Source organism: Mugil cephalus, chromosome 6 (assembly GCF_022458985.1).
Source record: "Mugil cephalus isolate CIBA_MC_2020 chromosome 6, CIBA_Mcephalus_1.1, whole genome shotgun sequence".
In the NCBI taxonomy this organism is placed as follows: Eukaryota; Metazoa; Chordata; class Actinopteri; order Mugiliformes; family Mugilidae; genus Mugil; species Mugil cephalus.
In genome coordinates, this window is record NC_061775.1 from 15781397 (window position 1) to 15803633 (window position 22237).

At 42.4% G+C, this 22237-nt stretch overlaps 1 protein-coding gene across 29 annotated transcripts in view; it reads left to right on the top strand.

Annotated features, from left to right (window-relative positions):
- ptprfa (protein tyrosine phosphatase receptor type Fa) overlaps window positions 1-22237 on the top strand; it is a 211834-nt gene that overhangs the window by 187606 nt on the left and 1991 nt on the right. For 17 of the 29 annotated variants that reach the window (XM_047588235.1, XM_047588232.1, XM_047588252.1 and 14 more), the window contains 12 exons: window positions 1262-1294; window positions 1924-2021; window positions 7243-7366; window positions 7548-7723; window positions 8636-8755; window positions 9475-9629; window positions 11023-11308; window positions 14027-14205; window positions 18666-18792; window positions 19838-19963; window positions 20927-21081; window positions 21839-21974. In XM_047588235.1, the coding sequence (XP_047444191.1) occupies window positions 1262-1294; window positions 1924-2021; window positions 7243-7366; window positions 7548-7723; window positions 8636-8755; window positions 9475-9629; window positions 11023-11308; window positions 14027-14205; window positions 18666-18792; window positions 19838-19963; window positions 20927-21081; window positions 21839-21974 (1715 nt within the window). The remainder of the gene's footprint in view (window positions 1-1261; window positions 1295-1923; window positions 2022-7242; window positions 7367-7547; window positions 7724-8635; window positions 8756-9474; window positions 9630-11022; window positions 11309-14026; window positions 14206-18665; window positions 18793-19837; window positions 19964-20926; window positions 21082-21838; window positions 21975-22237) is intronic. The other 12 variants (XM_047588241.1, XM_047588242.1, XM_047588244.1 and 9 more) reach the window with 2 other exon arrangements.

Genomic DNA, 22237 nt, shown 5'->3' on the forward strand with positions numbered 1-22237 from the left:
TAGTGATTGGTATATTAGTGGTTTACATGCATGCAGAGGTCATTTTCACACCGTGTGTCCAAAGTGGCCGTGTTGAGCCTTTATTCCACTTCTCTATTCACTGCCATTCAGAGTGAAACAACACCGATAATTTACCCGCAGGAGACTCTCCTCACTAAGCCATTTTGTAAAACCTTTGTCAAAAATGCTTCGCCGATTAAAGAGTTGCTTTGTCGCTGGGTTCGCTGACAACTTCAAACACTGATCTTCACAAAGCTTTTTTTTTTTATCTGGACACACTTTGTAGCTGTGTCACTCATTTGCCACCGTGCAAAATTATTCCATTTGACCCTGTAAGTTTATAGTGGCACAAAGGCAATCACTTAACACCTGCACTATAATGTCAGTAGCGCAGGTGGCTTCCACAGCACATATTGCACGGGCTGAGCCGTGGCAGCAAGCCTGTGTGCGCTCACCCGCTATTAAGAATCGAAGTAGATAATTGTACGAAAGCATCACAGCCTCACGTAATAATCTACGTTACATATTAGAACAGTTAGTGCTGGGGCTGGACTAGACTGTCCAATTGCTAGCTAGCAGAGCAGGTGTGGACAATATTTGCTTAGCTGGAAGCTATGCGATATAATTTAAAAAATATATGTCTAGGTAGCGCCCCTGTGGCCGTCTTGTTAGGTTAGTGCACCGGCACTAACAATTATTTTTATGATTTTATGATTTTTATGTCAGGCAGAGTTGACACATAATCAACTGTGTCTTTGGGTAATTCATGAACTTGCTTATTTTTGATGATTTCCTCTCAGTATTTTCCTGGAAGGCACACACAGGCACCAGGTTCTTATACCAGGTTCAGTGGGCACAAGCAAATGTTGAGTTCTTTGTCTGAGGGGGGTCTTCTTCTTAGCAGCAAGTATTTCACATTTACCATCTTAGTGCTAACCATGCTAACCATTTCTGAAATGCACATTAGGACAGTCTACACCCAAGGTTGGCGTCATTAGTTTACCAGCGAACTGTTCTTAACCAGTGCATGAGAAAAGTTTTAATGTTTGCTGGGTGATGGTGCAAGAGCAGACATCAAGACATCACCAAAGATTAGAGGCTCAGTCCTCCGTGAACCTCGAGTGTATTTGCAGAATTTCAGCATTTCTTAGAGATGTTTTGCAGGTGTAGGACACACACAGATCCTTTCTCATTGCTCCCTGTGTTTCCTCATCCTAACTGACCCTTGTGCTCTTGGTTTTGCCTGGTCTTTCCCCCACAGGTTCCAGTGTCCTCAGTTGCCCCAACACTGCAAGTTAGTTTCTTATCCTCGTGTTTTACTTACCTTTCCCTCCTGTGTAACACCATTTCACCCTCTCACTTTGACCTGCCCATGCTAGCAGTTTAGGCCAAATGTTTAACATCTTTGATTGATTTGACGTTTTTTTATATATACATATATATATATATATTTTTTTAATTTCATTAAATACACATTAACATGAATCGAACATATTTCAGTAAAGGGAGTCAGAAGACATTACCGCCGCCCTAGTGGTGGTGTGTGAAATAAAAATAAATAAATAAATGAGTTTTTAACCTGTGTATTATTTCAATAGTTTAATACTGAATGCAAAATGATAATCATAATGTATATTTCTGAACAGCACTGTGTCACACTTCCCCACCCACCTATTGCTTTATGGGATTTCTTACCAGTCAGCATGCTAGTTGGTTGTCATCACTGGTGTGGTTTTAGCATGTTGTTGAAAAAATGCACAGCCAGCCAGACATCATCCCACTGCCCACCCCACTTTAATATGACCTCTTAGAAATAAGCCTTCAACATGCATCTGCACCATGGTTATAACGTCGAGTTTGTGTATGTGTGTGTGAGAGAGAGAGGAAGATGAACTGTACTTACCACCCCACCTGTCTTTTCAGGGATGAGAGAACATCCTCCCATTGCAATTTGTGACCTGGCAGACCACACGGAGAGACTCAAGGCCAATGATGGGTTGCACTTCTCTCGAGAGTATGAGGTAAAACTCCCCACCCTCGTGCGTGGCTTGCAAGTGATTGCAAGCAATCTGTTGTTTTCCAAAGTAATTTTGTTCTTTTACAACATCCTGTAATACGGTGGTAGATTAACAGACCAAGGACAATGTGTTGTAAAGAAAGAGCAAGGCTGAATTGAACTCTTCCTCTTCCGTCTTCCTCATCGGTGGAGTTGTTGGGAAAATGCAGCAGTGAGTTAACTGGTCTGAAATAATGAATTTCCCAACTTTGTCACTTTTGCAGTGTGTTTGTGAAATGAACTGCATATCCATACCAGTTTAGTATTAATAAATCGAACGAATGAATCAAAAGATGCTTTGGACTAGGAATTAAGGGGTTGTTTCTAACGACTTAAGCCATGTTAGGGACCGAAAATAAGTTTATCTCAGCCTCTGTTATTGTGACCATTTCATTGTGTTTGGTTTCTGTTTCAGATAACCAACCAAAATAACAAAAATAAATGTTAAGCCACTGTTGCTGCTGATGTATCTAATTTGTTTCTGGCTAAAATACCTCCCAGACCATCTCTTTCCCTCAGATGATTCTGCTCACGCATAGAGATGGCTCACTGTTGCAGAGTTCAAATTCAACATTTGTGGAGAAAAAAAAAAATAAAATAAAATATATGGGACGCTGCTAAGTATGCATGAATTCTCTTCCTCCTTTCCAAGAATAATATTCCACTGCCTTTACCTACTGTAAAAAGCCAGTAAGGGATTATGCCTTGTTGATGTCCTACAAAGGGAGGCAATTTGCATTTAAAGTGGTGAATTTCCAAGAGGATAAACCAGGACAGATGGGTGCACTGTTTATGCACAACACAAGGAAGGGGGCATATAAATTATGAAACGGCAACTCAGTCATCTTTTATACCTCTCCCATTTCCAACGGAGGGATTGTTTCGAAAACGTGAGCCGTTGCTACAACTACGTCTAAATCTACATATTCGGATGAAGCATTTGAGGCTACCGGAGTTTGAACGGGATGATTTGAATTCCATGTCTCTAATGATTATTTGTACTTACTATTTAATCTACTACCTAATCTGATTAGGATCGTTCCAATTTACTGAAAATCTTGGTCAGGGTAGATTGTTCCATCAAGCAACTTGGAGAACTTTCTACAGTGAAACGTCAAAATGGTCGTGAATACGGTTAGGGTTAGGGTTAGGATACATCAACATTTTGTCAACTAAAAGGAGACAATTGTAAGGACCTGGTAGCCATCAAATCAAATGGACCCATAGTCCATGCTAGTAATCTAGAATGAGCCCCAGATTCACTGCGGCTGATGTCTAAGATGCTTTGAAGCAATACTGAAGAACTTCCTTCACTTTCATCTAGAGGCCTTCAGTGATGGATCGTGATGGAAGGCCACGCTCCCTCTCAAACTCAGAAACTGTCTGTATCTCCTGTATGCTGTTGCATAGGAGGTACTAGTCATTAGTCCAAGCGGAGAGTAGCAGGGCTTGAAATAAGGAGCCGATGATGGCGGTGTTTAAAATGAACCCTGCCTCCAGGTCTCACAGCTTGTTACATCTGTTGAATGGCTCGGCCTGTTTAGGGACTACTGGAGACCACTTCATTTAATGCACGTGGCCTCGTAACATTAATTCTCTTCATTACATAGTAGTGAATATATGTATTATTTTGGCTGAAATTAGTTCAGGCTGGTTTGCACCATTAAATCTTATTTAGGGACTGTTAACCGAGCTTCCCGGCTACAGGACCTCATTTAAAACATCGGCTTTACATGTGGTAGCCTCTGCATTATTTCTCCACGCTACTGCTGCAGAACGTTTTGAGCTTCTTTGGCTTCATTTTGCTGGTGAAACCCAGTTTATGTACAGCTCCTTTAACATTTTTAGCCCTGGACCTTTTCCCTCCCCAAAAAACTCTTGGCTCTTTGGCTGCTGAAATACAATTAATCTGTCTGTAACAATCACCGGGCCTGACAAGATGTTTAAAGGAAGCCAGTGCCCCAGAGGCAGCATGTCACTAACTGGCCAGACCATTTGCAGCATGTTCCCTTCACTCACATATCATGTCCCTATTTGCTGTCTCTTTGAAATAAAGCCAGAAAAAATAAAGCCAGAAAAATACATAAATAAATAAATAAATGAAGATAAAGGATTTATTTTACCTTGTAAATATTCAGAAATAAAAGACCTCATAACAACGAGTCACTAAGCACTGATACTGTTAGCAATGGTGCCAACAAAACCATCATTTGGATATAAAGGAATGCACTAGACTGGTTTAAATTAAAGTTATGTACTTTCTAAATTTGTTAATGTCAGTGAGAATCTTTCAATGCAGGCACGTAGGTATGATACTTTGTCACTGTGTGCATAAATCATGAAGAAACGCTGCTAATATAGTTCTATTTCCATCGCTATGGAGGTGGCTCATTATATTCTATCTATGGAGTCAGATGAAACAAATCAACTCCACTTCAAACATGTTTCACAGATATTTAACTTCATCATTTTAGTTTCTGAACATTCTACCTAAGAAAGGGTGTTTTAATTTGTTCTCAAATGATCATTTTGTGTTGTTTCTGAGCAACAGCTTTTATTTTAAGAGTAAAAACAAAAAAAGGTATTTTCTATACCTTTTCCATTTCTTTTTCTGTACTGAAATTTTACTTAATAATCCAAAAGGCAAATCACAAGACTACTTAAACATCACAAAAAAAGTCATTCAGATGTAGATTTATTCAGGCTGATGATGAATCCACCTTAATTATTAGAAAGTATTGATATATCTTTTTTTTTTTTTTTTGACGGTTCAGGCTTTTGTGTTTTCTGAACAAGAATGATTTGATGTTTTCTGTTTTAGGAGGGTGTCGATATGTTAAATCATGTATGTTCATTACATTAAATTTAACTGATTCATTAAATGATTTACTGTATTCCCATCCTACAAGTGAACACGTCCTCCATACTAAGCTATGAGAGACATCTGTTCTCATTCCTTTAACGCACAAAGTAGTTGTATATCATGCATATCTGATCTCATCTCGGCTGCATGACAAACAGAATTTCTCAATCACTTCCAAATAAAATGCGCACTTGAAATTTGTATTGCGTTGGTATGATTGCATTCTCACATGCCACTCATCATACATGAATTTTACTTCTGCTTTGCAGCTTGTGGAGTAAGACAGATGATACAGATGATCAGTTATTACCTGTAGCTCACTGAATGTGGCAGCAGGGGAAAGAAGTGAGCTTGTCTCTGTCATACGCACTCCCACATGCTTCACGCCTGGCTGTTCTTCTGTGTGTTTACCTGCTTCTTTTTTTTTTTTTCATTTGTTTGGTGGACGTGCGGCTCTGCTGTGACTGTGGTTACACTGTCTTCTCCGTAACTGATCTACATCCTGGCGGAGCGCATTAGCAGTAATGTGACTGGTTTGTCAGTGCAGCGTAGTGGAGGCCTAACCCAACAGGCTGTTAAATAAGATGTGCATTCAACCTTTTTCCTCCATTGTCATTATTATCCATTGTACACTCGAGGTGGTGGTGGTGGCGGTAGAGGGGGGGGAGCTAAGCAGCTGTCCAGTCAGTCGGGGAGAAAAAGCAGCAGGATATTAAAGTCCTTGTCACTGCTTCATTATGCCTGTGTGCGTGTGTGGAACGATAGTGGAGGTGTGTGTGATTTGGTGATGTGGGATAAGAATCGGCAAGAAAGATCAATCATGGGTAACAATTTGCAGCATGTCATTTTAACTAAAAGTGTGAGTGTGTTCACAGCCGGGAATCAATAGAGACCAGTCATCAGGCAGCATAATGAAACCCTGTCTCTGGAAAATGTGTATTGCTTTCCGTCTGACACTCAGCATTTATTTTATTCATGGGAATACCGGTAAATCAGTTAAACAAGAATTATATTTCATCTTGAGCTGTAATTGCTTGTGTCTTTCTGCGGGGAAACTGACAGACTAAGATGAGAATATGGGTAGGTCTGGAGTTTCAGATGACGTCGCGTCTGTACACAGTGTTCTCTGTGTTGTGTTAATGGACACTGTAATTATGTGCACGCAGGCTTACGGCAGTGTTCCTTTGGTGCAGGATTAATAACAACCACGATACTAGGTACTTCAAACGTTGACCTGATGATGGTGTGTAGTGGAAATTTGTGCTAAGAAATCATCAGTCAGAACACGACCGTCATGGGCTCGTGACCATCAAAGAACGTCGTTATAAACCAACACACCGATCAGCCACAACATTAAAACCACCGACAGTAGAAGTAAATGACATTGACCATCTTGTGATGGTTCAATGTTCTGTGGATGTTACTTGGACAAGTACCACCCACCTAGACCAGACCAGACCAGAACCCTAGTCAGCGGGATGCAGCCTGACACAGACACACACACAAAAAAGGTTAAGGAACAACTGAGAAGGCCCCAGCTAACAACATCCTGTTGCTACAGGACACCCTCAGAAGACCCACGTCCATTCTCAGATGAGTCAGAAGTGGTGGTCATAATGTTATGCCTGATTGGTGTATTAAAGCTTTGTATGGTTTCAAAATGGTGGACTGACTGGTATTGCCACCAGATGGTTTATATTTGCAAAGATGCCTCATATAAGTGTATTAAGTTGTTTTGTGATGATAAGAGTTGGAAAGATTTCCATTTAAAAGCAATACTTTATACTTTATGGTTACCATCCAGTGCTAGCCCTCGTATTAATGTAGTGCGCCAGCCTCAACTGAGTTCTTCACTGTCTCTGCTTCACCACTGATATAGAAAAATGCAATTATCACAAACCCTCATTTTTTCAGTTTGGATCTGATGCTAATGGTTCGCAATCACTCAGCCTCCTGTGTGCTGTGGAGAAAGCATGCATCCTTTACGACCGCCCCAAACCTTACTGCGCTGTAAGGCCCGGAGCTAGGAGGTGGAAGACTGGAGGGGGATTTGATTTTTGAATTAAAACAGACCACTGTGTGTCATTTACTCTATACAAACGTGTGCATCCTGTGGTTGTGAAAAAATCGCCCTAGGGGTTCCTTATTATATAGCTACGGGCCGCAAGAGGGGGGATAAGTTCATATCTGTCGCACATTTATTTGTCTAGATTTTTCTGCGCCAGTCACAGTAAGGAAAGTAGTTTTTAATATTCTCGAATGAATATGTTTTCTCTGCCTTCTAACTCTTAAAAACCCACACTCTGCCTCCTTTGTGTTTCAGTCTATTGATCCGGGACAGCAGTTCACATGGGAGCACTCCAACCTGGAGGTCAACAAGCCAAAGAACCGCTATGCAAATGTTATCGCCTACGACCACTCCAGGGTCATCCTCACACCTGTGGATGGTGAGAAACACAGTCTCAGATTCCTAAGCTAACGTTCAGGGTCTTTTTCGTCTTCAGCTGCGTCGAGAAGCCAGTATTTATTGAAAACAGGAACATATTACTTCTAAAGTCCATAAAAACCTGCTGCTGCTTCTGTTTCAAGAGCTTTAAGTTGCTTTGTCCAACTTGTTCTTTGTCGCAGGAGTTCCAGGTAGTGACTACATCAACGCCAACTACATTGACGGCTACAGGAAACAGAATGCATACATCGCCACTCAAGGGCCTTTGCCAGAGACGCTGAGTGACTTCTGGAGGATGGTGTGGGAGCAGAGGACCTGCACCATCGTTATGATGACCCGACTAGAAGAGAAGTCACGGGTGAGCTTCAAGTTGAAGAATAATAAAAAAAAAAAAAAACATATCGTTACAAGTGCAAAGGTGCCCTGTGCTACAGTCATTAAGGAGAAGGCGTGGACCTCCAATGTGTTAAGGTCTAATGTTCTTATTCCAGTATATTTCTATCAAACGTGTCCATTCATGTGAAGTTCATACACTTGCCTAAATAAGCATTCTTCTGTGTGTGTGCATTGTTGTTTCAGGGCTCAGGATCTCTCCCTGTTTAAATTTTACCTTCAGTCAGCTGCGCTCATAAAATATGGCATAAAAATATCAAAAACGCCTTTCACAAAGGATATTTTTAGCGAGATGTTTGCTGGAGAGGCTGTAGTTATATAATTGTTAGCAAAAATATATATCTCTTTATAGTCTGTGCATCCTGGAAGTTGCATGTAGGTTTGTTGTACCAGAAATAAAACGAAACAGAGTTGTGGTAAACAGGTTGAAATGACCATAAATCTGTTGCTGGAAAACTAAAATAAAACAGACAAGGAAAGCTTTAACAAATGACGGATGATGTTGTTTGGTATCTTAACTGGTGTGGACTAGTTTCTGCTGTGTTATATTTGCTCAGGTAGTGAACTGGCTCTTCACACCAATTTGACCCAAGGCATTGTGGGCCTGTACTTAGACACAGGCTCGGCCAAGCTGCTACCTCCACACTGTTGCGCACACATATGTAAATCTATGAAGCGTAACTGGTCCATCTGTCATGACAGGCTCCCGCTGCCTGCAACCCCCCCTACCCTAAAGTGAGCACTAAGTGGAAATGCAGTTATAAAAAAAAAATCAAGAACAGGTGTTCACTAGAAACTGATCGAGTATCTGTGGGATAGGAGAGACCTACACAATATCAGGACATAGGTCATAATGTTATGCCGGATCTGTGTGCAGGTGAAGTGTGACCAGTACTGGCCCAGCCGAGGCACCGAGACATACGGGATGATTCAAGTGACAATGCTGGACACCGTGGAGCTGGCTACCTACAGCGTGCGGACATTCAGCCTCTACAAGGTGTGTACATAGTGTGTGGTACGTGCATAGAGTGTATAAGGCGAATGGCACAAAGGCTAGTTAATAGCTCACAAAACCAGCAGAGTAAAGAGGGAAATAAAAAAAGAGATATGATTGTTTCTCTCTCTATATTTCTCTCAATATTTTCAGTGTTCTTTTAAGCCACAGCACAAATGAGAAAAAAAAAAACTATATGAGCAAACTGCCATTAATAACCACCTGTCATTCGCTGGTAATGACTCTGGTAACTTAGAATGAAAACGAAATGTATCAGGGGGTGTCACTTGTCACTGTGACATGAAGTAGCTAACACCCCTCACACTCAGAGTAGTCATTAAGGCTTCAAAAAAAATAAAACTTGCCTTTACCTTTCTTCTCAGTCATAATATTTTGAGCTCCCTCTATGTCTATAAAGGGCTTAAAAGCCAGAGGAGGCTGTATCTTGGCATTTAAACGTCATCGAAAACAGTCATCGTGTATTTAGTGTTTGTCACTGATAGATCTCAGTTTCTTCGTACGTTATTGCCACTTGGGATTTCTTTATGCTTTTAAGTGCTGATTTGACCTCATCTGGGTTGGGAGGTTCTCACATTAATTGACCAGGTGACGCATTCATGTCAATGGATGTTTTGACTTATGGCTACGTGATCAAATCACAGACTCTTCAGTGTGCTCTCATTTGTATAAATGATTGAATATTAGTTCATGTGTGGTAACAGAATGGCTCGAGTGAGAAAAGAGAAGTTCGACAGTTCCAGTTTCTGGCCTGGCCCGACCACGGAGTGCCTGAGTATCCTACCCCAATACTGGCCTTTCTACGCAGGGTTAAGTCCTGTAACCCCCCAGATGCAGGACCGATGGTGGTTCACTGCAGGTAAGGCATCTCAAGACTTTGGCTTTCTTCAAACAATGTGTCCATGAACCTCATTCACAAATATATGTAAGAATTTGTGTAACCCTCTAAAATAGAGAAGCCAGTAGTTCATCTTTGCGGAGTTGTAGGATAAAATTTCACATCAGTTATCTACATTTGCACTACATTTGCACTTCATTTGTTCATTTTATGTAACCGCTTGTCATCTGGAGCCTGTCCCAGCTGTCACTGGGTGAGAGGCAGGGTCACCAGTCTATCACAGGCTAATACAAACAGAAACAGACAACCATTCACACTCAGACCTACAGCCACTGCACGTAGATCAATGGATTCGAACCCTCTTGCTGTAAGGCATCAGTGCTAACCACCACACGCCATACCTCCTAGCAAATGCACTCACTCACAGTACATTGCATCTTCGTATGTTGAAAGCATTCTAGATTATATACTCTCCACTCCATGGATGCTTTTTACCCACCATTATATCATCAAAGCTGTTATACTATGCAAAAAGAAAAACAGAAATCCTTGAAAGTGTTTTAAAGGGTCATTTGTACATCGCGCAAAGCAAACTTGTGTTTACAAACTCGACTGATTTATGAAGCTTTAGAAGAGAAGGCCAGAGAAGAAAAGAGGTCAAGATCTGAAAAAAAAAAAAAAAAAATTGGAGGTAAAAGTCCAAAGTTGCCACTCCAACCTGAAGGTGCGACGTACAATGTACTACACACCAGGGAAGACATGAGTTTAACTTGGTCACAGTTTTTATTAAAGCACTCATTCGCACAATTGAAACACTCGAGTTATTCAAGAATGGTTACCACAGTAACCGTATTTTTTATTTGAGTGGAGAAATAAAGCGGAGACAGTGATCCTATAAGTGGTGAGTCAAATGAATACGAGCTGCCTGAGAGCAGGAGGATGTGACATGGTGGTCTTTCACCCGACACAATAAGCTGATGTGTTGTTGTAACTAGAAACCTCCATATGGGGTCACAACAGGATGCAGAGATTGCGGCCTACATCGGCTCGTAAAAGATGCCATGCCTAGTCTTGTGTTTTATGTGATCCTTGGCCCATCCATTATGGTTTCATGCCTCTTGATCTTTACCACCTACAGGCTTGTTTCAGACTACTATTATGTTTTTGCCCGTATTAAAAACTATGTATAAAACTGTGTGTGACAATGGAAGAACCCCAAGCATTGCTCAGTCTCTTGGTGGTGAATGGATGGTGGTGGTAGCAGACATGTGGGCATTAGTACAGGATATTATAGGTTACTTGGTTTGCTACATACATTTAATAATAGACAAACCCTCATGAGGTACAGTATCACAATCTGGTCGCAGACTTTTTGTGATTTTTAACAACAACCCTTGTCTTTGTGGTCCGTCAGCGCTGGCGTGGGTCGCACAGGCTGCTTCATTGTGACCGAAGCCATGCTGGAGAGAATGAAACACGAGAAGTCGGTGGACATATACGGCCACGTGACGTGTATGCGGGCTCAGAGGAACTACATGGTGCAGACAGAGGATCAGTACATATTCATCCACGAAGCCCTGCTGGAAGCTGCGACATGTGGCAACACAGAGGTCCCCGCCCGCAACCTGTACGCCCACATCCAGAAGCTCACCCAGACCGCCCCCGGAGAGACGGTCACCGCAATGGAACTGGAGTTTAAGGTAGGTCTCTGAAAGTTCTCAGTTGTCCAGGTCCATCCCAACAACATTCAAGAAAAATGTAACTTGACTTGTAGAGTTTTTTTTTGAGAAGATGTTTCTTCACTCATCCGAGAACCTTCTTGAGTTCTAAGGAACTGGTTGAAGGTTGGGGTTTAATTTGTTGTTCCAATAGACCCAATAGTTACCTTCATGGCCTACGTCACTGTGATGTCACAACATTAGCTGGAGGCAAAAACAGAAGGAAGCTTGAGGTGAAACACTGTCACCATCAACCGTGAAAATGTCATCTCGCTGTATTCTTTGGTGCCAAAACTGAAAAATCAAAAACACTAACTTTAATTTTTTTCACATGCCAGCGACTGCCAGTCATAGACAGCTTTGATTTGACTTTGGTGATTAAAAGAAAGGATTGGAGCGAGACAATCAGCAACAATGCACACACTTCATATCAGGTCAGATTAATATGTAATGCATCATCAGTTTCAGCCTGGATAACATTATGGGTTAGAATAAATTGTGACTGAAATTACGTGAAGTTAATCATTATTTGGGGGATGTTAATGCTAACCGTGAGCTAACACAGCGTTAGTTATGTGTTTCAGGGGTGTCCAAGCAGAAGTTAGATTTACTACGTTACCCTCCACAGCGTTTCTACTTACTTCTTGTACTATCTTTGTTGGAGAGGCTAAAGACTTGGTAAAGACAGACCAGATTTCATCCCCCCTGTGTTCTCATATGGTCAAATCGGGCATCCAGTGAGTGAGAGTGTAGGGGTAGGTGAATATACAAGCTATATGTGTGTTTGAGCTGTTTTGCCTCCAGTTAAGCCCCGCCCCTTAAAAGCGTCACATTGTTTACACACTGTGAAGGGGTCTATTTATCAGTTGCCTTTTACTTAAAGGTTCTTTTGATATAGGCACATTTTGTTTTTGATGGTCAATCCACTCTGATGAGGAAATTCACTGCGCAGTTATCAACCTGTAAATTTATGAAAATGTGTTTCTGTTGGGCAAATGAAGAATGTCAGTTTCTCTTTGTCTAAAATGGCAACGTTTTTACCCACAGATGACACAAATTATTATTATATATAATTATATTATTATAGTTCGAACACATATTTTGTCTAGTCTTACCAGAAATGGTATTTGTTCTAGCTATTCCTGGCATTGAGAACATTTTTAATTAAATATTTAACACCGATACAGAATGTTAACCTGTAAAACTTAACTCCATCTACCCGAGGCGACAGCTTCTTTCCCTGAATGCAGTAATAAATGGTTAAAGTGCACGATGCAGTGGAACCAAGGGCAGAAGAAGGAATCTCATCTCCAGCCTGCATGACAGAGTTAAATTTTTCCTTAGAGGAGGATCTGTGAGGGCTTAGCTTGCGAGCTTTCGATGACAGGCGAAAGGGGAGGGAGAGTGCAGGAAATGCACAGAAAGAGAGAAAGAGAGAGCTAGGACAAGCTGGCAGCTGAAAGATAAGTTCCTAGGTTAAGAGATTTTACTCTGGATGAGCTGCAGCATTCCACCACCCTGCTCGAATTCTCACTCCGCACTAAGCGACCCCGTAGTGATTTAACCGGCCACGTATTGGCAGGGGCACAGCACAACCCAAATTATGCTGCTTGTTCAAGCACGCAGGCCTGCTGTAAATCCGGACGGAGCATAATTAGGTTTTGATCCTCAGCTCACTGCAAATTTCATTCGCAAGCACTTCTCAAATTGACACTTGCCCTTGCAGTGCAGAGGAATCGCATTAGGGCCTGTCAGCAAAGTTGACCCAAAGTAAAACCTTCCTGATTGCTTTCAGAAGTTTTTACCGCAGATTGATCTTCTTTGTCACGGGCCTGTCTGCATTAGTCATAGTAAACGTGGGTGTCTTGTTTTGCATTTCTTGTTTCGTCACGATAAGCGCTGCAGCTTCAGGCGCTCGTCTGAAGTCGGAGAACAAAAAGCGTCATCTCAAAGTGCGTAATTTTAATGCATCAGTAACAGTGTTAGCCGCTTATGGCTTTTAACAACTTTGTTCACAGACTACACTCAAGCAAGATGGGTTGTACTGGGACTATGAAACACCAGGGGCGTAAAGTGGAGACAGTGGGTGTAGTTGTAAAGCTGCAGTGCTGTCACCTCTCAGGCCCCGTTCAGACCTTCTCTTAACATCCAACCTCGGCAGTTTGATTGCAGGTGGCCGGCTTAAACTACCGGCGATCACACCTGGAGTTGAAATGCCTCTACATATGCATCTCCACCCAGCACTTGGGATTTGATCTCAGTTCCACACTCTGTATGCAAATACGCTGATGGTCAGTATAATGCTGTAACAGCTGCTGTGTCAAATGGATCTTTTTGGGGAGAGCGTCATGACTTGGAGAAATGATACATATTCAAGAACAGGCTGTTTTTTTTTTCTCTCTCTCCTACTCAAAGCACATGCTATATATTATTTACATATTTATCTCTTTTCTGATGTTATTTAAAGCTGTGACAGAACAATTTCCAGTTATAAAGATGAATAAAGACACAACGAATGCACCCCAAAACACTCAAAACCTTACTCAAAAAGCAACAAGCAATGAGATTGCCCAGGATGGATGTTAACGCAAGCTCCTGACCCTAACCCTAACCCTAGCCCTAGCCCTTGCCCTAACCTGAGTTGATCGGGTGTTCAAGGAGCTCCACAAACAGATGTTCATCTTCTTCCTCTCTCTCCAGAAGCTGGCCAATTCCAAAGCACATACCTCAAGATTTATCAGTGCCAACCTGCCATGTAACAAATTCAAGAACCGCCTGGTGAACATTATGCCTTTCGAGTCCACGCGCGTCTGTCTGCAGCCAATCAGAGGAGTGGAGGGCTCCGACTACATCAACGCCAGCTTCATTGACGGCTACAGGTGAGCACGCAGACGTCATTTCAGCGCAAAATGTAAAAACACAGGTGCACGAAAAGAGGAGAGAGAGCACTCTGTTAAAATGATTTTTTCTTTAGGACGGAGAAGTACTGCAAAGCGTATCAGCTCAGCGGCAACACCTCTAATGAATGTGGTTTTGGGCTTTTTCTCTGGCAGCTGTCAGCAGTAAATTACAGGCCGACAAGGAGTCTGGTGTTTCACTGCCTCACATCCTTTTGTTGTGTCAGTTGCCAAAACAAATTGGTTTCACTGACAGACCTGTTAATTCTTCCCTGTTATCCCCTCTTGTAAATGGGAAGCCTGTTTGAGATCAGTGGCCTGCCAGAGAAATGACCTGATTGCACCAACACGTCTTTTTGATACATCTCAAGCCTTTTCCAGGAGACTTTTTTTTCCACCCATAGGCCTCAGTGGAAAGGGATCAGCTTATCTCTTTGTACAGAGATAAAAGAGGACTTGGTTGTGGTTGCCGGTCCCAATCCAATGTTGAAAACCCCCTCCACTCATAAACCACTGTAATTAGATTTTAGGCATTTATGTTTTAACACGGTCGTATGCACATTTGCAAATGGAAGGCCATTTGAAAACCAGTATTGATGAGAAAGTAACCTCACTCCTTACTGTACCTACACAGCTGACCAGACACAGCGCTAAAGTGGTGCCGATGGTTAAATCATTGCTTTCAGAAGAACGTTTGGATACATAATAAGACTTTCATGAAAAACTACCAAAGCTACCTCTGTACACAACTGTCTTACAACCATTCAGAGCCATCTTGTTGTAAACAATGTGCATGACTACGTCGCCGTTGTTCTTCTGTCTTAGCCATGTACGTCGCCACATAAAAACCATTTGGTTAATCTTAGCCTCAACTTGAGTACATTGTAAGCCTTGAACCACATCCAATATGTTTCCGAACATACTCAGCACCCAACAAAGAAACTCCAGATCAACCTTTCCTCACAAAAATGTTGTGGCGCGGTATGTTTAGGCTGGCTTCATGTCTAGTTTGGATTACTGGTATGTTACTTGGGTACTATTTTCATTGGTGGATTCATTCACACCAAGTGCTACAGTGAGTATTTGGGGCAGCTGGATGTTATTAAGATTGAGTCAGAAACAATATGTGGGTTCACATAAGTGAAGCACCGTCAGTCAGTATAACAAATTGGCTAAATGGTTTGTTGTTAATAGGTTCTGGACACCAATTGAGCTCTATGAAGGAAACACGTTAGACTCAAAAACAAGGCAACATTCATTAGTAGGATGCTGTCAGTGGATCAATTTGCATCTGAAGCATATGCTGACAATGGCCATAAATAAGCTGAAATAAGCTCACAGTAATTATGTATAACTATAAGTCAAAATACATAGATATACATGTATAAATAGTAACAAGTGTTTACAGTGTTGGAGCTGCACCATGACAGGTGTAATTGCCATTTAAAACATATCACATAGACCGATCAGCCACAACATTAAAACCGCTGACAGGAGAAGTAAATAACACTGATCATCTTGTGATAATACAATCTCCTGCTGGGAGACCTGGCATTCGTGTGGATGTTTGACATGTAGCACCCACCTAGACCAGACCAAGCACCTCTACCCCATAGCAATGATACTCCTTGATGGCAGCAGCCATCCCCACCAGGATGCACCCGGACACAGACAAACACAAAAACTGTTTAGGAACAACTCAAAAAGAACTCAGAAGAACAGCACAAGGTGTTGATGCAGCCTCCAAATTCACTAGATCCCAAACTGATCAAATATCTGTGGGATGCACTGGAGTCCACTAACGACATCATGTTGTCAGACACCACAGATCACCCTCAGAAGGCCCATGTCCATTCTACACAGTATCAAGCAGGTGGTCATAATGTTAAGCCTGATCGGCTATTGTCCAGTCTAATGCAATGGCAGTATCAATACCTAAATAATGAGCAGTAGTATTTTTTTTTTCCTGATTTGTCAACAAACCTGTGCATAGATGGCATACGTCAACCACAATCTTCCCAGTCTTTTTTAAAAAAAAATGTTGACACGTTACACTACTTCCCATTGCACTAGCAGAATAAAGCAGGGGCTAATGAGTCAGAACTTTCCCTTTTTACTTGCGTGGTGTACCCTGTTTTTGGCTGCCAACACTTAATGAAGTCCACTGGGCACCCCCCACCTAGGGGGGGGGCGACGGTGGAGGGAGGAGGGAGGGGGAGGGTGTAATTCCTCTCTAATTCCTGTGTCAGTAATTAAGAGTGGAATGAGATACGGGGAGCTTGGGCACTCTCCTGGCTCAGCCTTTTAAGTGCATATCATGGATTAGGATAGATTAAGGTGTGGGGATAGACATGATTGGGATAATTAGTGGAAGTGTGCGGCGACCTCTAGATATAACTCCAGTGGTCGTACATTTGAGTGGCTGTCTGAAGACAGACTAAAGGCTTAGTCTCCATTAAGCAAAACTCACAAACCAAAATGGGCTTCCAGCTTATTGTCAATATTATTTCCTGCCCTCTTTAACAACTCATATCTTTTTATTTAACTATTCCCTAAGGGGAGCAGACATGAGATATTGTCAACGTTAATTTCAAATAAATGCACCTGAGATGTAGTTGTTCGACGTGTCCGCCTCGGAGACGGACTAACACACCGCTGCCTTCGTTCCTTTTAGCGGATAAGACCAGAAGAGTCTTTTAAACTAATCTCAGCATAGTAACTTTTGGTTTTAACTGTTCTGGCAGCTCATTAGCACCCAGACTGTTTGTTTGTTTGCTCGCTCCAATGCGCCGAGAATGCGAATGAATGCAGTTTTAATATTCAGCCTTCCGCATCTGACCTTAAACAAACTCGGCCAACAGCCGGGATCGGCCATCGCTGGTCAAGCTGCCTCGGTCCCTCGATCATTCAGTGGTGGTCAGCCGGAACAGCCCGGAGGTGAAGTGGCAGCTTCGCCCGAGGAGCCACACATCCATCAAAAATACAGATCATTTTAAGCATTCAAATAATAGTTCCCGTGCTTGGAGAGCTGATAACAAATATGCAGCCAAAAACTATCATGTCTCCAGCCGTCAGTGGCACATTAAAATGAGAAATCACCGATAACACACAGGTAACATAAATACTCAATATCCACAGATGCTCTGGTTAAACTTCACTAGGAGAATGACCGGAGCCTTATGCTTCACGCTTCAACACTGCCCCCTAGTGGCTGCAGAGGAGCACGACTCCCCCCCCCCCCCCTCCATGCACAGCCTGGCCGAGCAGCTGGGGCGGCATATGTCGTTTTATCAGTGCTGTTAAAGGGGGTCTGTGCTCAAACAAAACCATTTAAGGATCTGTGCACACATTAGCAAACAGCCTGACTCATCAAATTTACTTTAAGGGCGTGTGTAAAATTAAAACCACCTGAGAGGCTGTGCCAGCTCCAGGAAATAAAAGCTGTTGAAATATGAATGTGCTGAAAGGGGAAGTCCAGCTAAACAGAATAAACTCAGATTTTGTTTGGCAATGTGTTCACAGCCACCATTCACACGGTAGTACTTTTTAAAAGTAAACTTTAGGTTGGTGTAAATGAACGCATTAAAAGCTGTGAGCAGGAGTTGAGGCTCATTCTGACATTTTATTAAATTTTCAGTTTCAGGCAAAGTGGACGTGCCCCACGGACCCAAACACCATAAAAGTATGAAATCAAACTGTTTTTGACACTTTGGTTAATTGCATATTTCTTTTGAAATTTGTAATCAGGCATAACATTATGAGCACTTTCCTAATATTGTGTACCTCTCCCTTGTGCCTCTAAATCTGCTGTGACTCATCAGAGAATGATATGAGCCTTCTGAGGCTGTCCTGTGATGGCAGGTATCAGGATGCTGTTAGCAGCTGGGCCTTTGGGTCCTATGGGTAGAAGGGAGGGGTCTCTGTAGACCAGGTTTATTCCAGTGCATCCCACAGATACTTGATCAGTTTGGGATCTAGTGAATCTCGAGGCCAGGTCAACACCTTGTGCTTCAGTTGTTCCTTTTTGTGTCATCCTGCTGGGGATGGTTTTGTCATAAAAGTGTCACTGCTATGGGGTGGGGATGCCTTGTCTGGTCCAGACCGATCAATGTTATTTACTTCTCCTGTCAGTGGTTTTAATGTTGTGGTGGATCGGTGTATGCAGTACAGTATATTATTCTTACTAACATGACCAAAAAGATTTGTTTTGATCAAATTTTAATACAGTAATAACTCCTGGCCCCTTTTTGGGCTTGGCTCCCTACCAGCTTCGTGCAGTGATGCATGTCCACGTATTCACTTCATAATGAGCATAAAAGCAGTTTTTACCTTCCATTGCATGCATTTTTATTTAAAGAAGGTCTGGACTAGAACCACAGCCAGGGATGGAGATGAAGAGCCCTGAGGACTAAACACAGACACGTTTCTCTTCCCGTCTGCAGGCAACAGAAAGCGTACATGGCCACCCAGGGCCCATTAGCCGAGACCACGGAGGACTTCTGGAGAATGCTGTGGGAACACAACTCCACCATTGTAGTCATGCTTACCAAACTGCGCGAGATGGGCCGGGTAAGACGTCATAGATTCTTTTCCATATTCACTTCATATTTACTTGTACACATGCTCAAAATGTTTGATGAGTCGTTAGCAAGTGTCTAACCTGAATGTATTAACAAAATGAGGCAGGCTGATAGAGACAGTGGGAAATCAAACAATTACAAAGGCATGGGGAAAAATACTGGAAGGAAGTACAGGAAGCAAATACAATGCATACAATACCAGTGAAAATACTTCAAAGTAAAAACAGGAAACACAAATAAATCAAGTCAAGATCATTATACAGCTTGTATTGATCAAAGTCTAGAGTTCTAAAAAATATGAAGGATAGAGCTCTAAGCTTAAATTGCTTTGCTACTGATTTGGAAGACAAATGGAACACCGTGACAACGGCGAGCAAGTATACGAGACAGATTTCTTGCTCCCAAGGCACATTTGTCTCATCCTGGCTTTAATATCCAGCGAATGTTTTTCCACCATATAAGTGCACATAAAAACTCTGGGGGAGCCAAACCCCCATTGACTCCTTTCACACGTACGCAAATTACCCTGGGATTTATACTTCCAGATAAATATAATACCGAATAATTTGATAAAGTCAGTTTCTAAAGAGAGGTTTTAGTAATACTCTATGAAGGATATGTTATCTGATTGCTCTTTCTCTGGTTATTAAGAATATTCAGGGTCCAAAATTTAAGTTTGTCTTGTAGCTGTCTGATGAAACTGAATTCAAAAGAGCTAAAATTCATTGAGACTGTGACATGTTATGTATGTCAGAAGGTTTCAGTCAGATTTAGCTTGAAATATATTCAATGTTTAAAAACGTATTTCCTTAAATTTCCGAGTTGAAATGCACCTCATGTTGTCTGGTTTGTAAAGACTGGAGCAGGTGCATTGCCATATATTAACTTAAGACATGAGATAAATGCTGCTCATAGACAGGACCATTTCACATTAATCTTTTTTTTTTTTATCAGCTTTCTAATTAGAAGGATTTTGTGTTACTCTCATCGGGTGTCCTCCCCACTCTCTCCACTCTTCTCTCTCAACCCTTTAGGAAAAGTGTCACCAGTACTGGCCTGCCGAGCGCTCCGCACGCTACCAGTACTTTGTTGTGGACCCCATGGCTGAGTACAACATGCCGCAGTACATCCTGAGAGAGTTCAAAGTCACAGATGCCAGGGTAGGTTCTCCTCGCAGCAGGTAGACGGCATCTGCTCAGTGTGTTTGAAAAAAAGAAAGGACGCCTGCGTGTGCTGATCAAAAAACTTGTCCGTCGCGTGCAGAGTGTACTTCTTCTACCAATGTCTGTTTAGTGTTTCGTGGTTCGGACTTTGCGCGATCGTGAATGAGATCAGGGGTGCATGTGAGTGTTTGATCCTCTTTGAAACTCATTATTCATAAATGCAAACTGGGTCCCCATGTGAATTATACATGCAATGATTATTATAATTATTAGGAGTAAAAATAAGAACTTCCACAGAGCTGTAAGGTGAAAGTAACAGCTGATCCATGTCTTTGTCTCCGGTTTCCTCTCTTGGTGCATCTCCACTCATGTCTCTAGGGGGGAGGGATTAAGATCTGAGGAGAGGAAAGTGGGAGGAGATGTAATTCAGACTAGTGGCAGGTCTCCTACTCCTACTGTTGATGTACAGTATTGTTTCCCGCTCAGAGCCTGACTCTACACTCGGTGTAATCTTGACGCTCTTCGGGGCTTCGCTGCGCAGCATCAGCCTCTAATCCGTGAACACGGCCTCTAATCTCTTTTAGCCAACTAAAGATGCCCTCCAGTCACTGCGGAGGAACTGCAGAGGAGGCGGAAGGACAAAAGGAATTGGGATTCTTTTAGAAACACATTAAAACCAAATCAGAGTGAGCGCTCATCTGGGCCTTAAAGCTCCCGTGTGTTGGTTTGGGGGGGAAAATAAAAAAAGCAAAAGTGGGAGACTCTTCCGAGACGAAGAGGCTTTGAGGCAGCACGTACTGTACACCGCATCATTTTCCTTTACAAAAACGTGTCTAAATAGATTCAAAGCCGCCACAGTGACGCGGAATTTGCTCGGCTGAAGTGTGGGCACTTCTTTAGATTCGTCTGTGAGTTATTCACGGTATCTGTTTGCATTTCCCTGCATGTACGGTGCATCAGGACGGTCAGTCCAGGACCATCAGGCAGTTTCAGTTCACCGACTGGCCAGAGCAGGGAGTGCCAAAAACCGGCGAGGGATTCATCGACTTCATCGGCCAAGTCCATAAAACTAAAGAGCAATTTGGACAAGACGGACCAATTACTGTGCACTGCAGGTAAGCCTGTGTGTGTGTGTGTGTGAAGTAGGCTGAGACCAAACCCCGATCAAAACGGCTCGGGAATCAATAAAGAGCAGACGAGTCGTAAAAAGCAAGATTTGAATTGCTCAGTAAAATCACTTCAATTATATGATTCTAATTCAGTTATAATCTGTGACTGATAACTGCGTTTGCCTCATTCGTGGCCTCATTCACAAATCTGAACTTTGTGAGAGATACAGTGGAGCTTCTTTAAACAGTACAATACTGGCATGGCCTCGGGACAAGTGCCTGGACCCGTGCGTCCAAGTCGAAACCTTTGAACACCTTGGAGCATGTGCTGTACAGAGGGAACTGAAAACTGCATTTCACCGACACTTTGAATCCAGTTTTACAGAGCCTGCCAGGAAGATTGAGATAAGCCACATCCAGGTGTGCAAAGCTTACAAACCCACGTTTTATAGCTTTATACTCAGCAGCACATGTCCAATACAGAAAAAAAAGGAAGAAGACTGTGTATGTACATATTTATTTATCACCATTACTTCCTGCTTTTTAATTTTAGTATGGTCTTATATTGAATGGTATTTTAGTTATTGTGTTCGTCAGAAAGGACAGACACGCTCACAGTCCAGATCCTTTGGAGATTTCGTGAAGTGAAACAACTTTACAGTAGCTGTAAATGGTGACTGTGTACCGAGGTGTCCGTTTGTCTTCTGGTATGATTTCATGTGAGTGTGATGAATAAGAGTCTAATGTTGTTTGTGCCTCCCAGTGCTGGTGTTGGGCGGACCGGTGTGTTCATCACCCTGAGCATTGTCCTGGAGAGGATGAGGTACGAGGGCGTGGTCGACCTCTTTCAGACCGTCAAGACTCTTCGAACTCAGAGGCCAGCCATGGTGCAGACAGAGGTATCAGCTGGTTGAATGTCAAACCCCGCGCGCTCTTTCTTTTTCATTTCCTGCTTCAGCAATAATAATCTCTAATAAAGACAAAGAAAATGATGCTATACACCGATCAGCCACAATATTAAAACCACTGACGGGAGAAGTGGATAACATTGAACATCTTGTGACAACACAATGTTCTGCTGGGAAAGTTTTGGACCTTTACACATGTACCACCATCATAGACCAGACCAGGTATCCCCGCCCCGTAGCAATGACACTCCTTG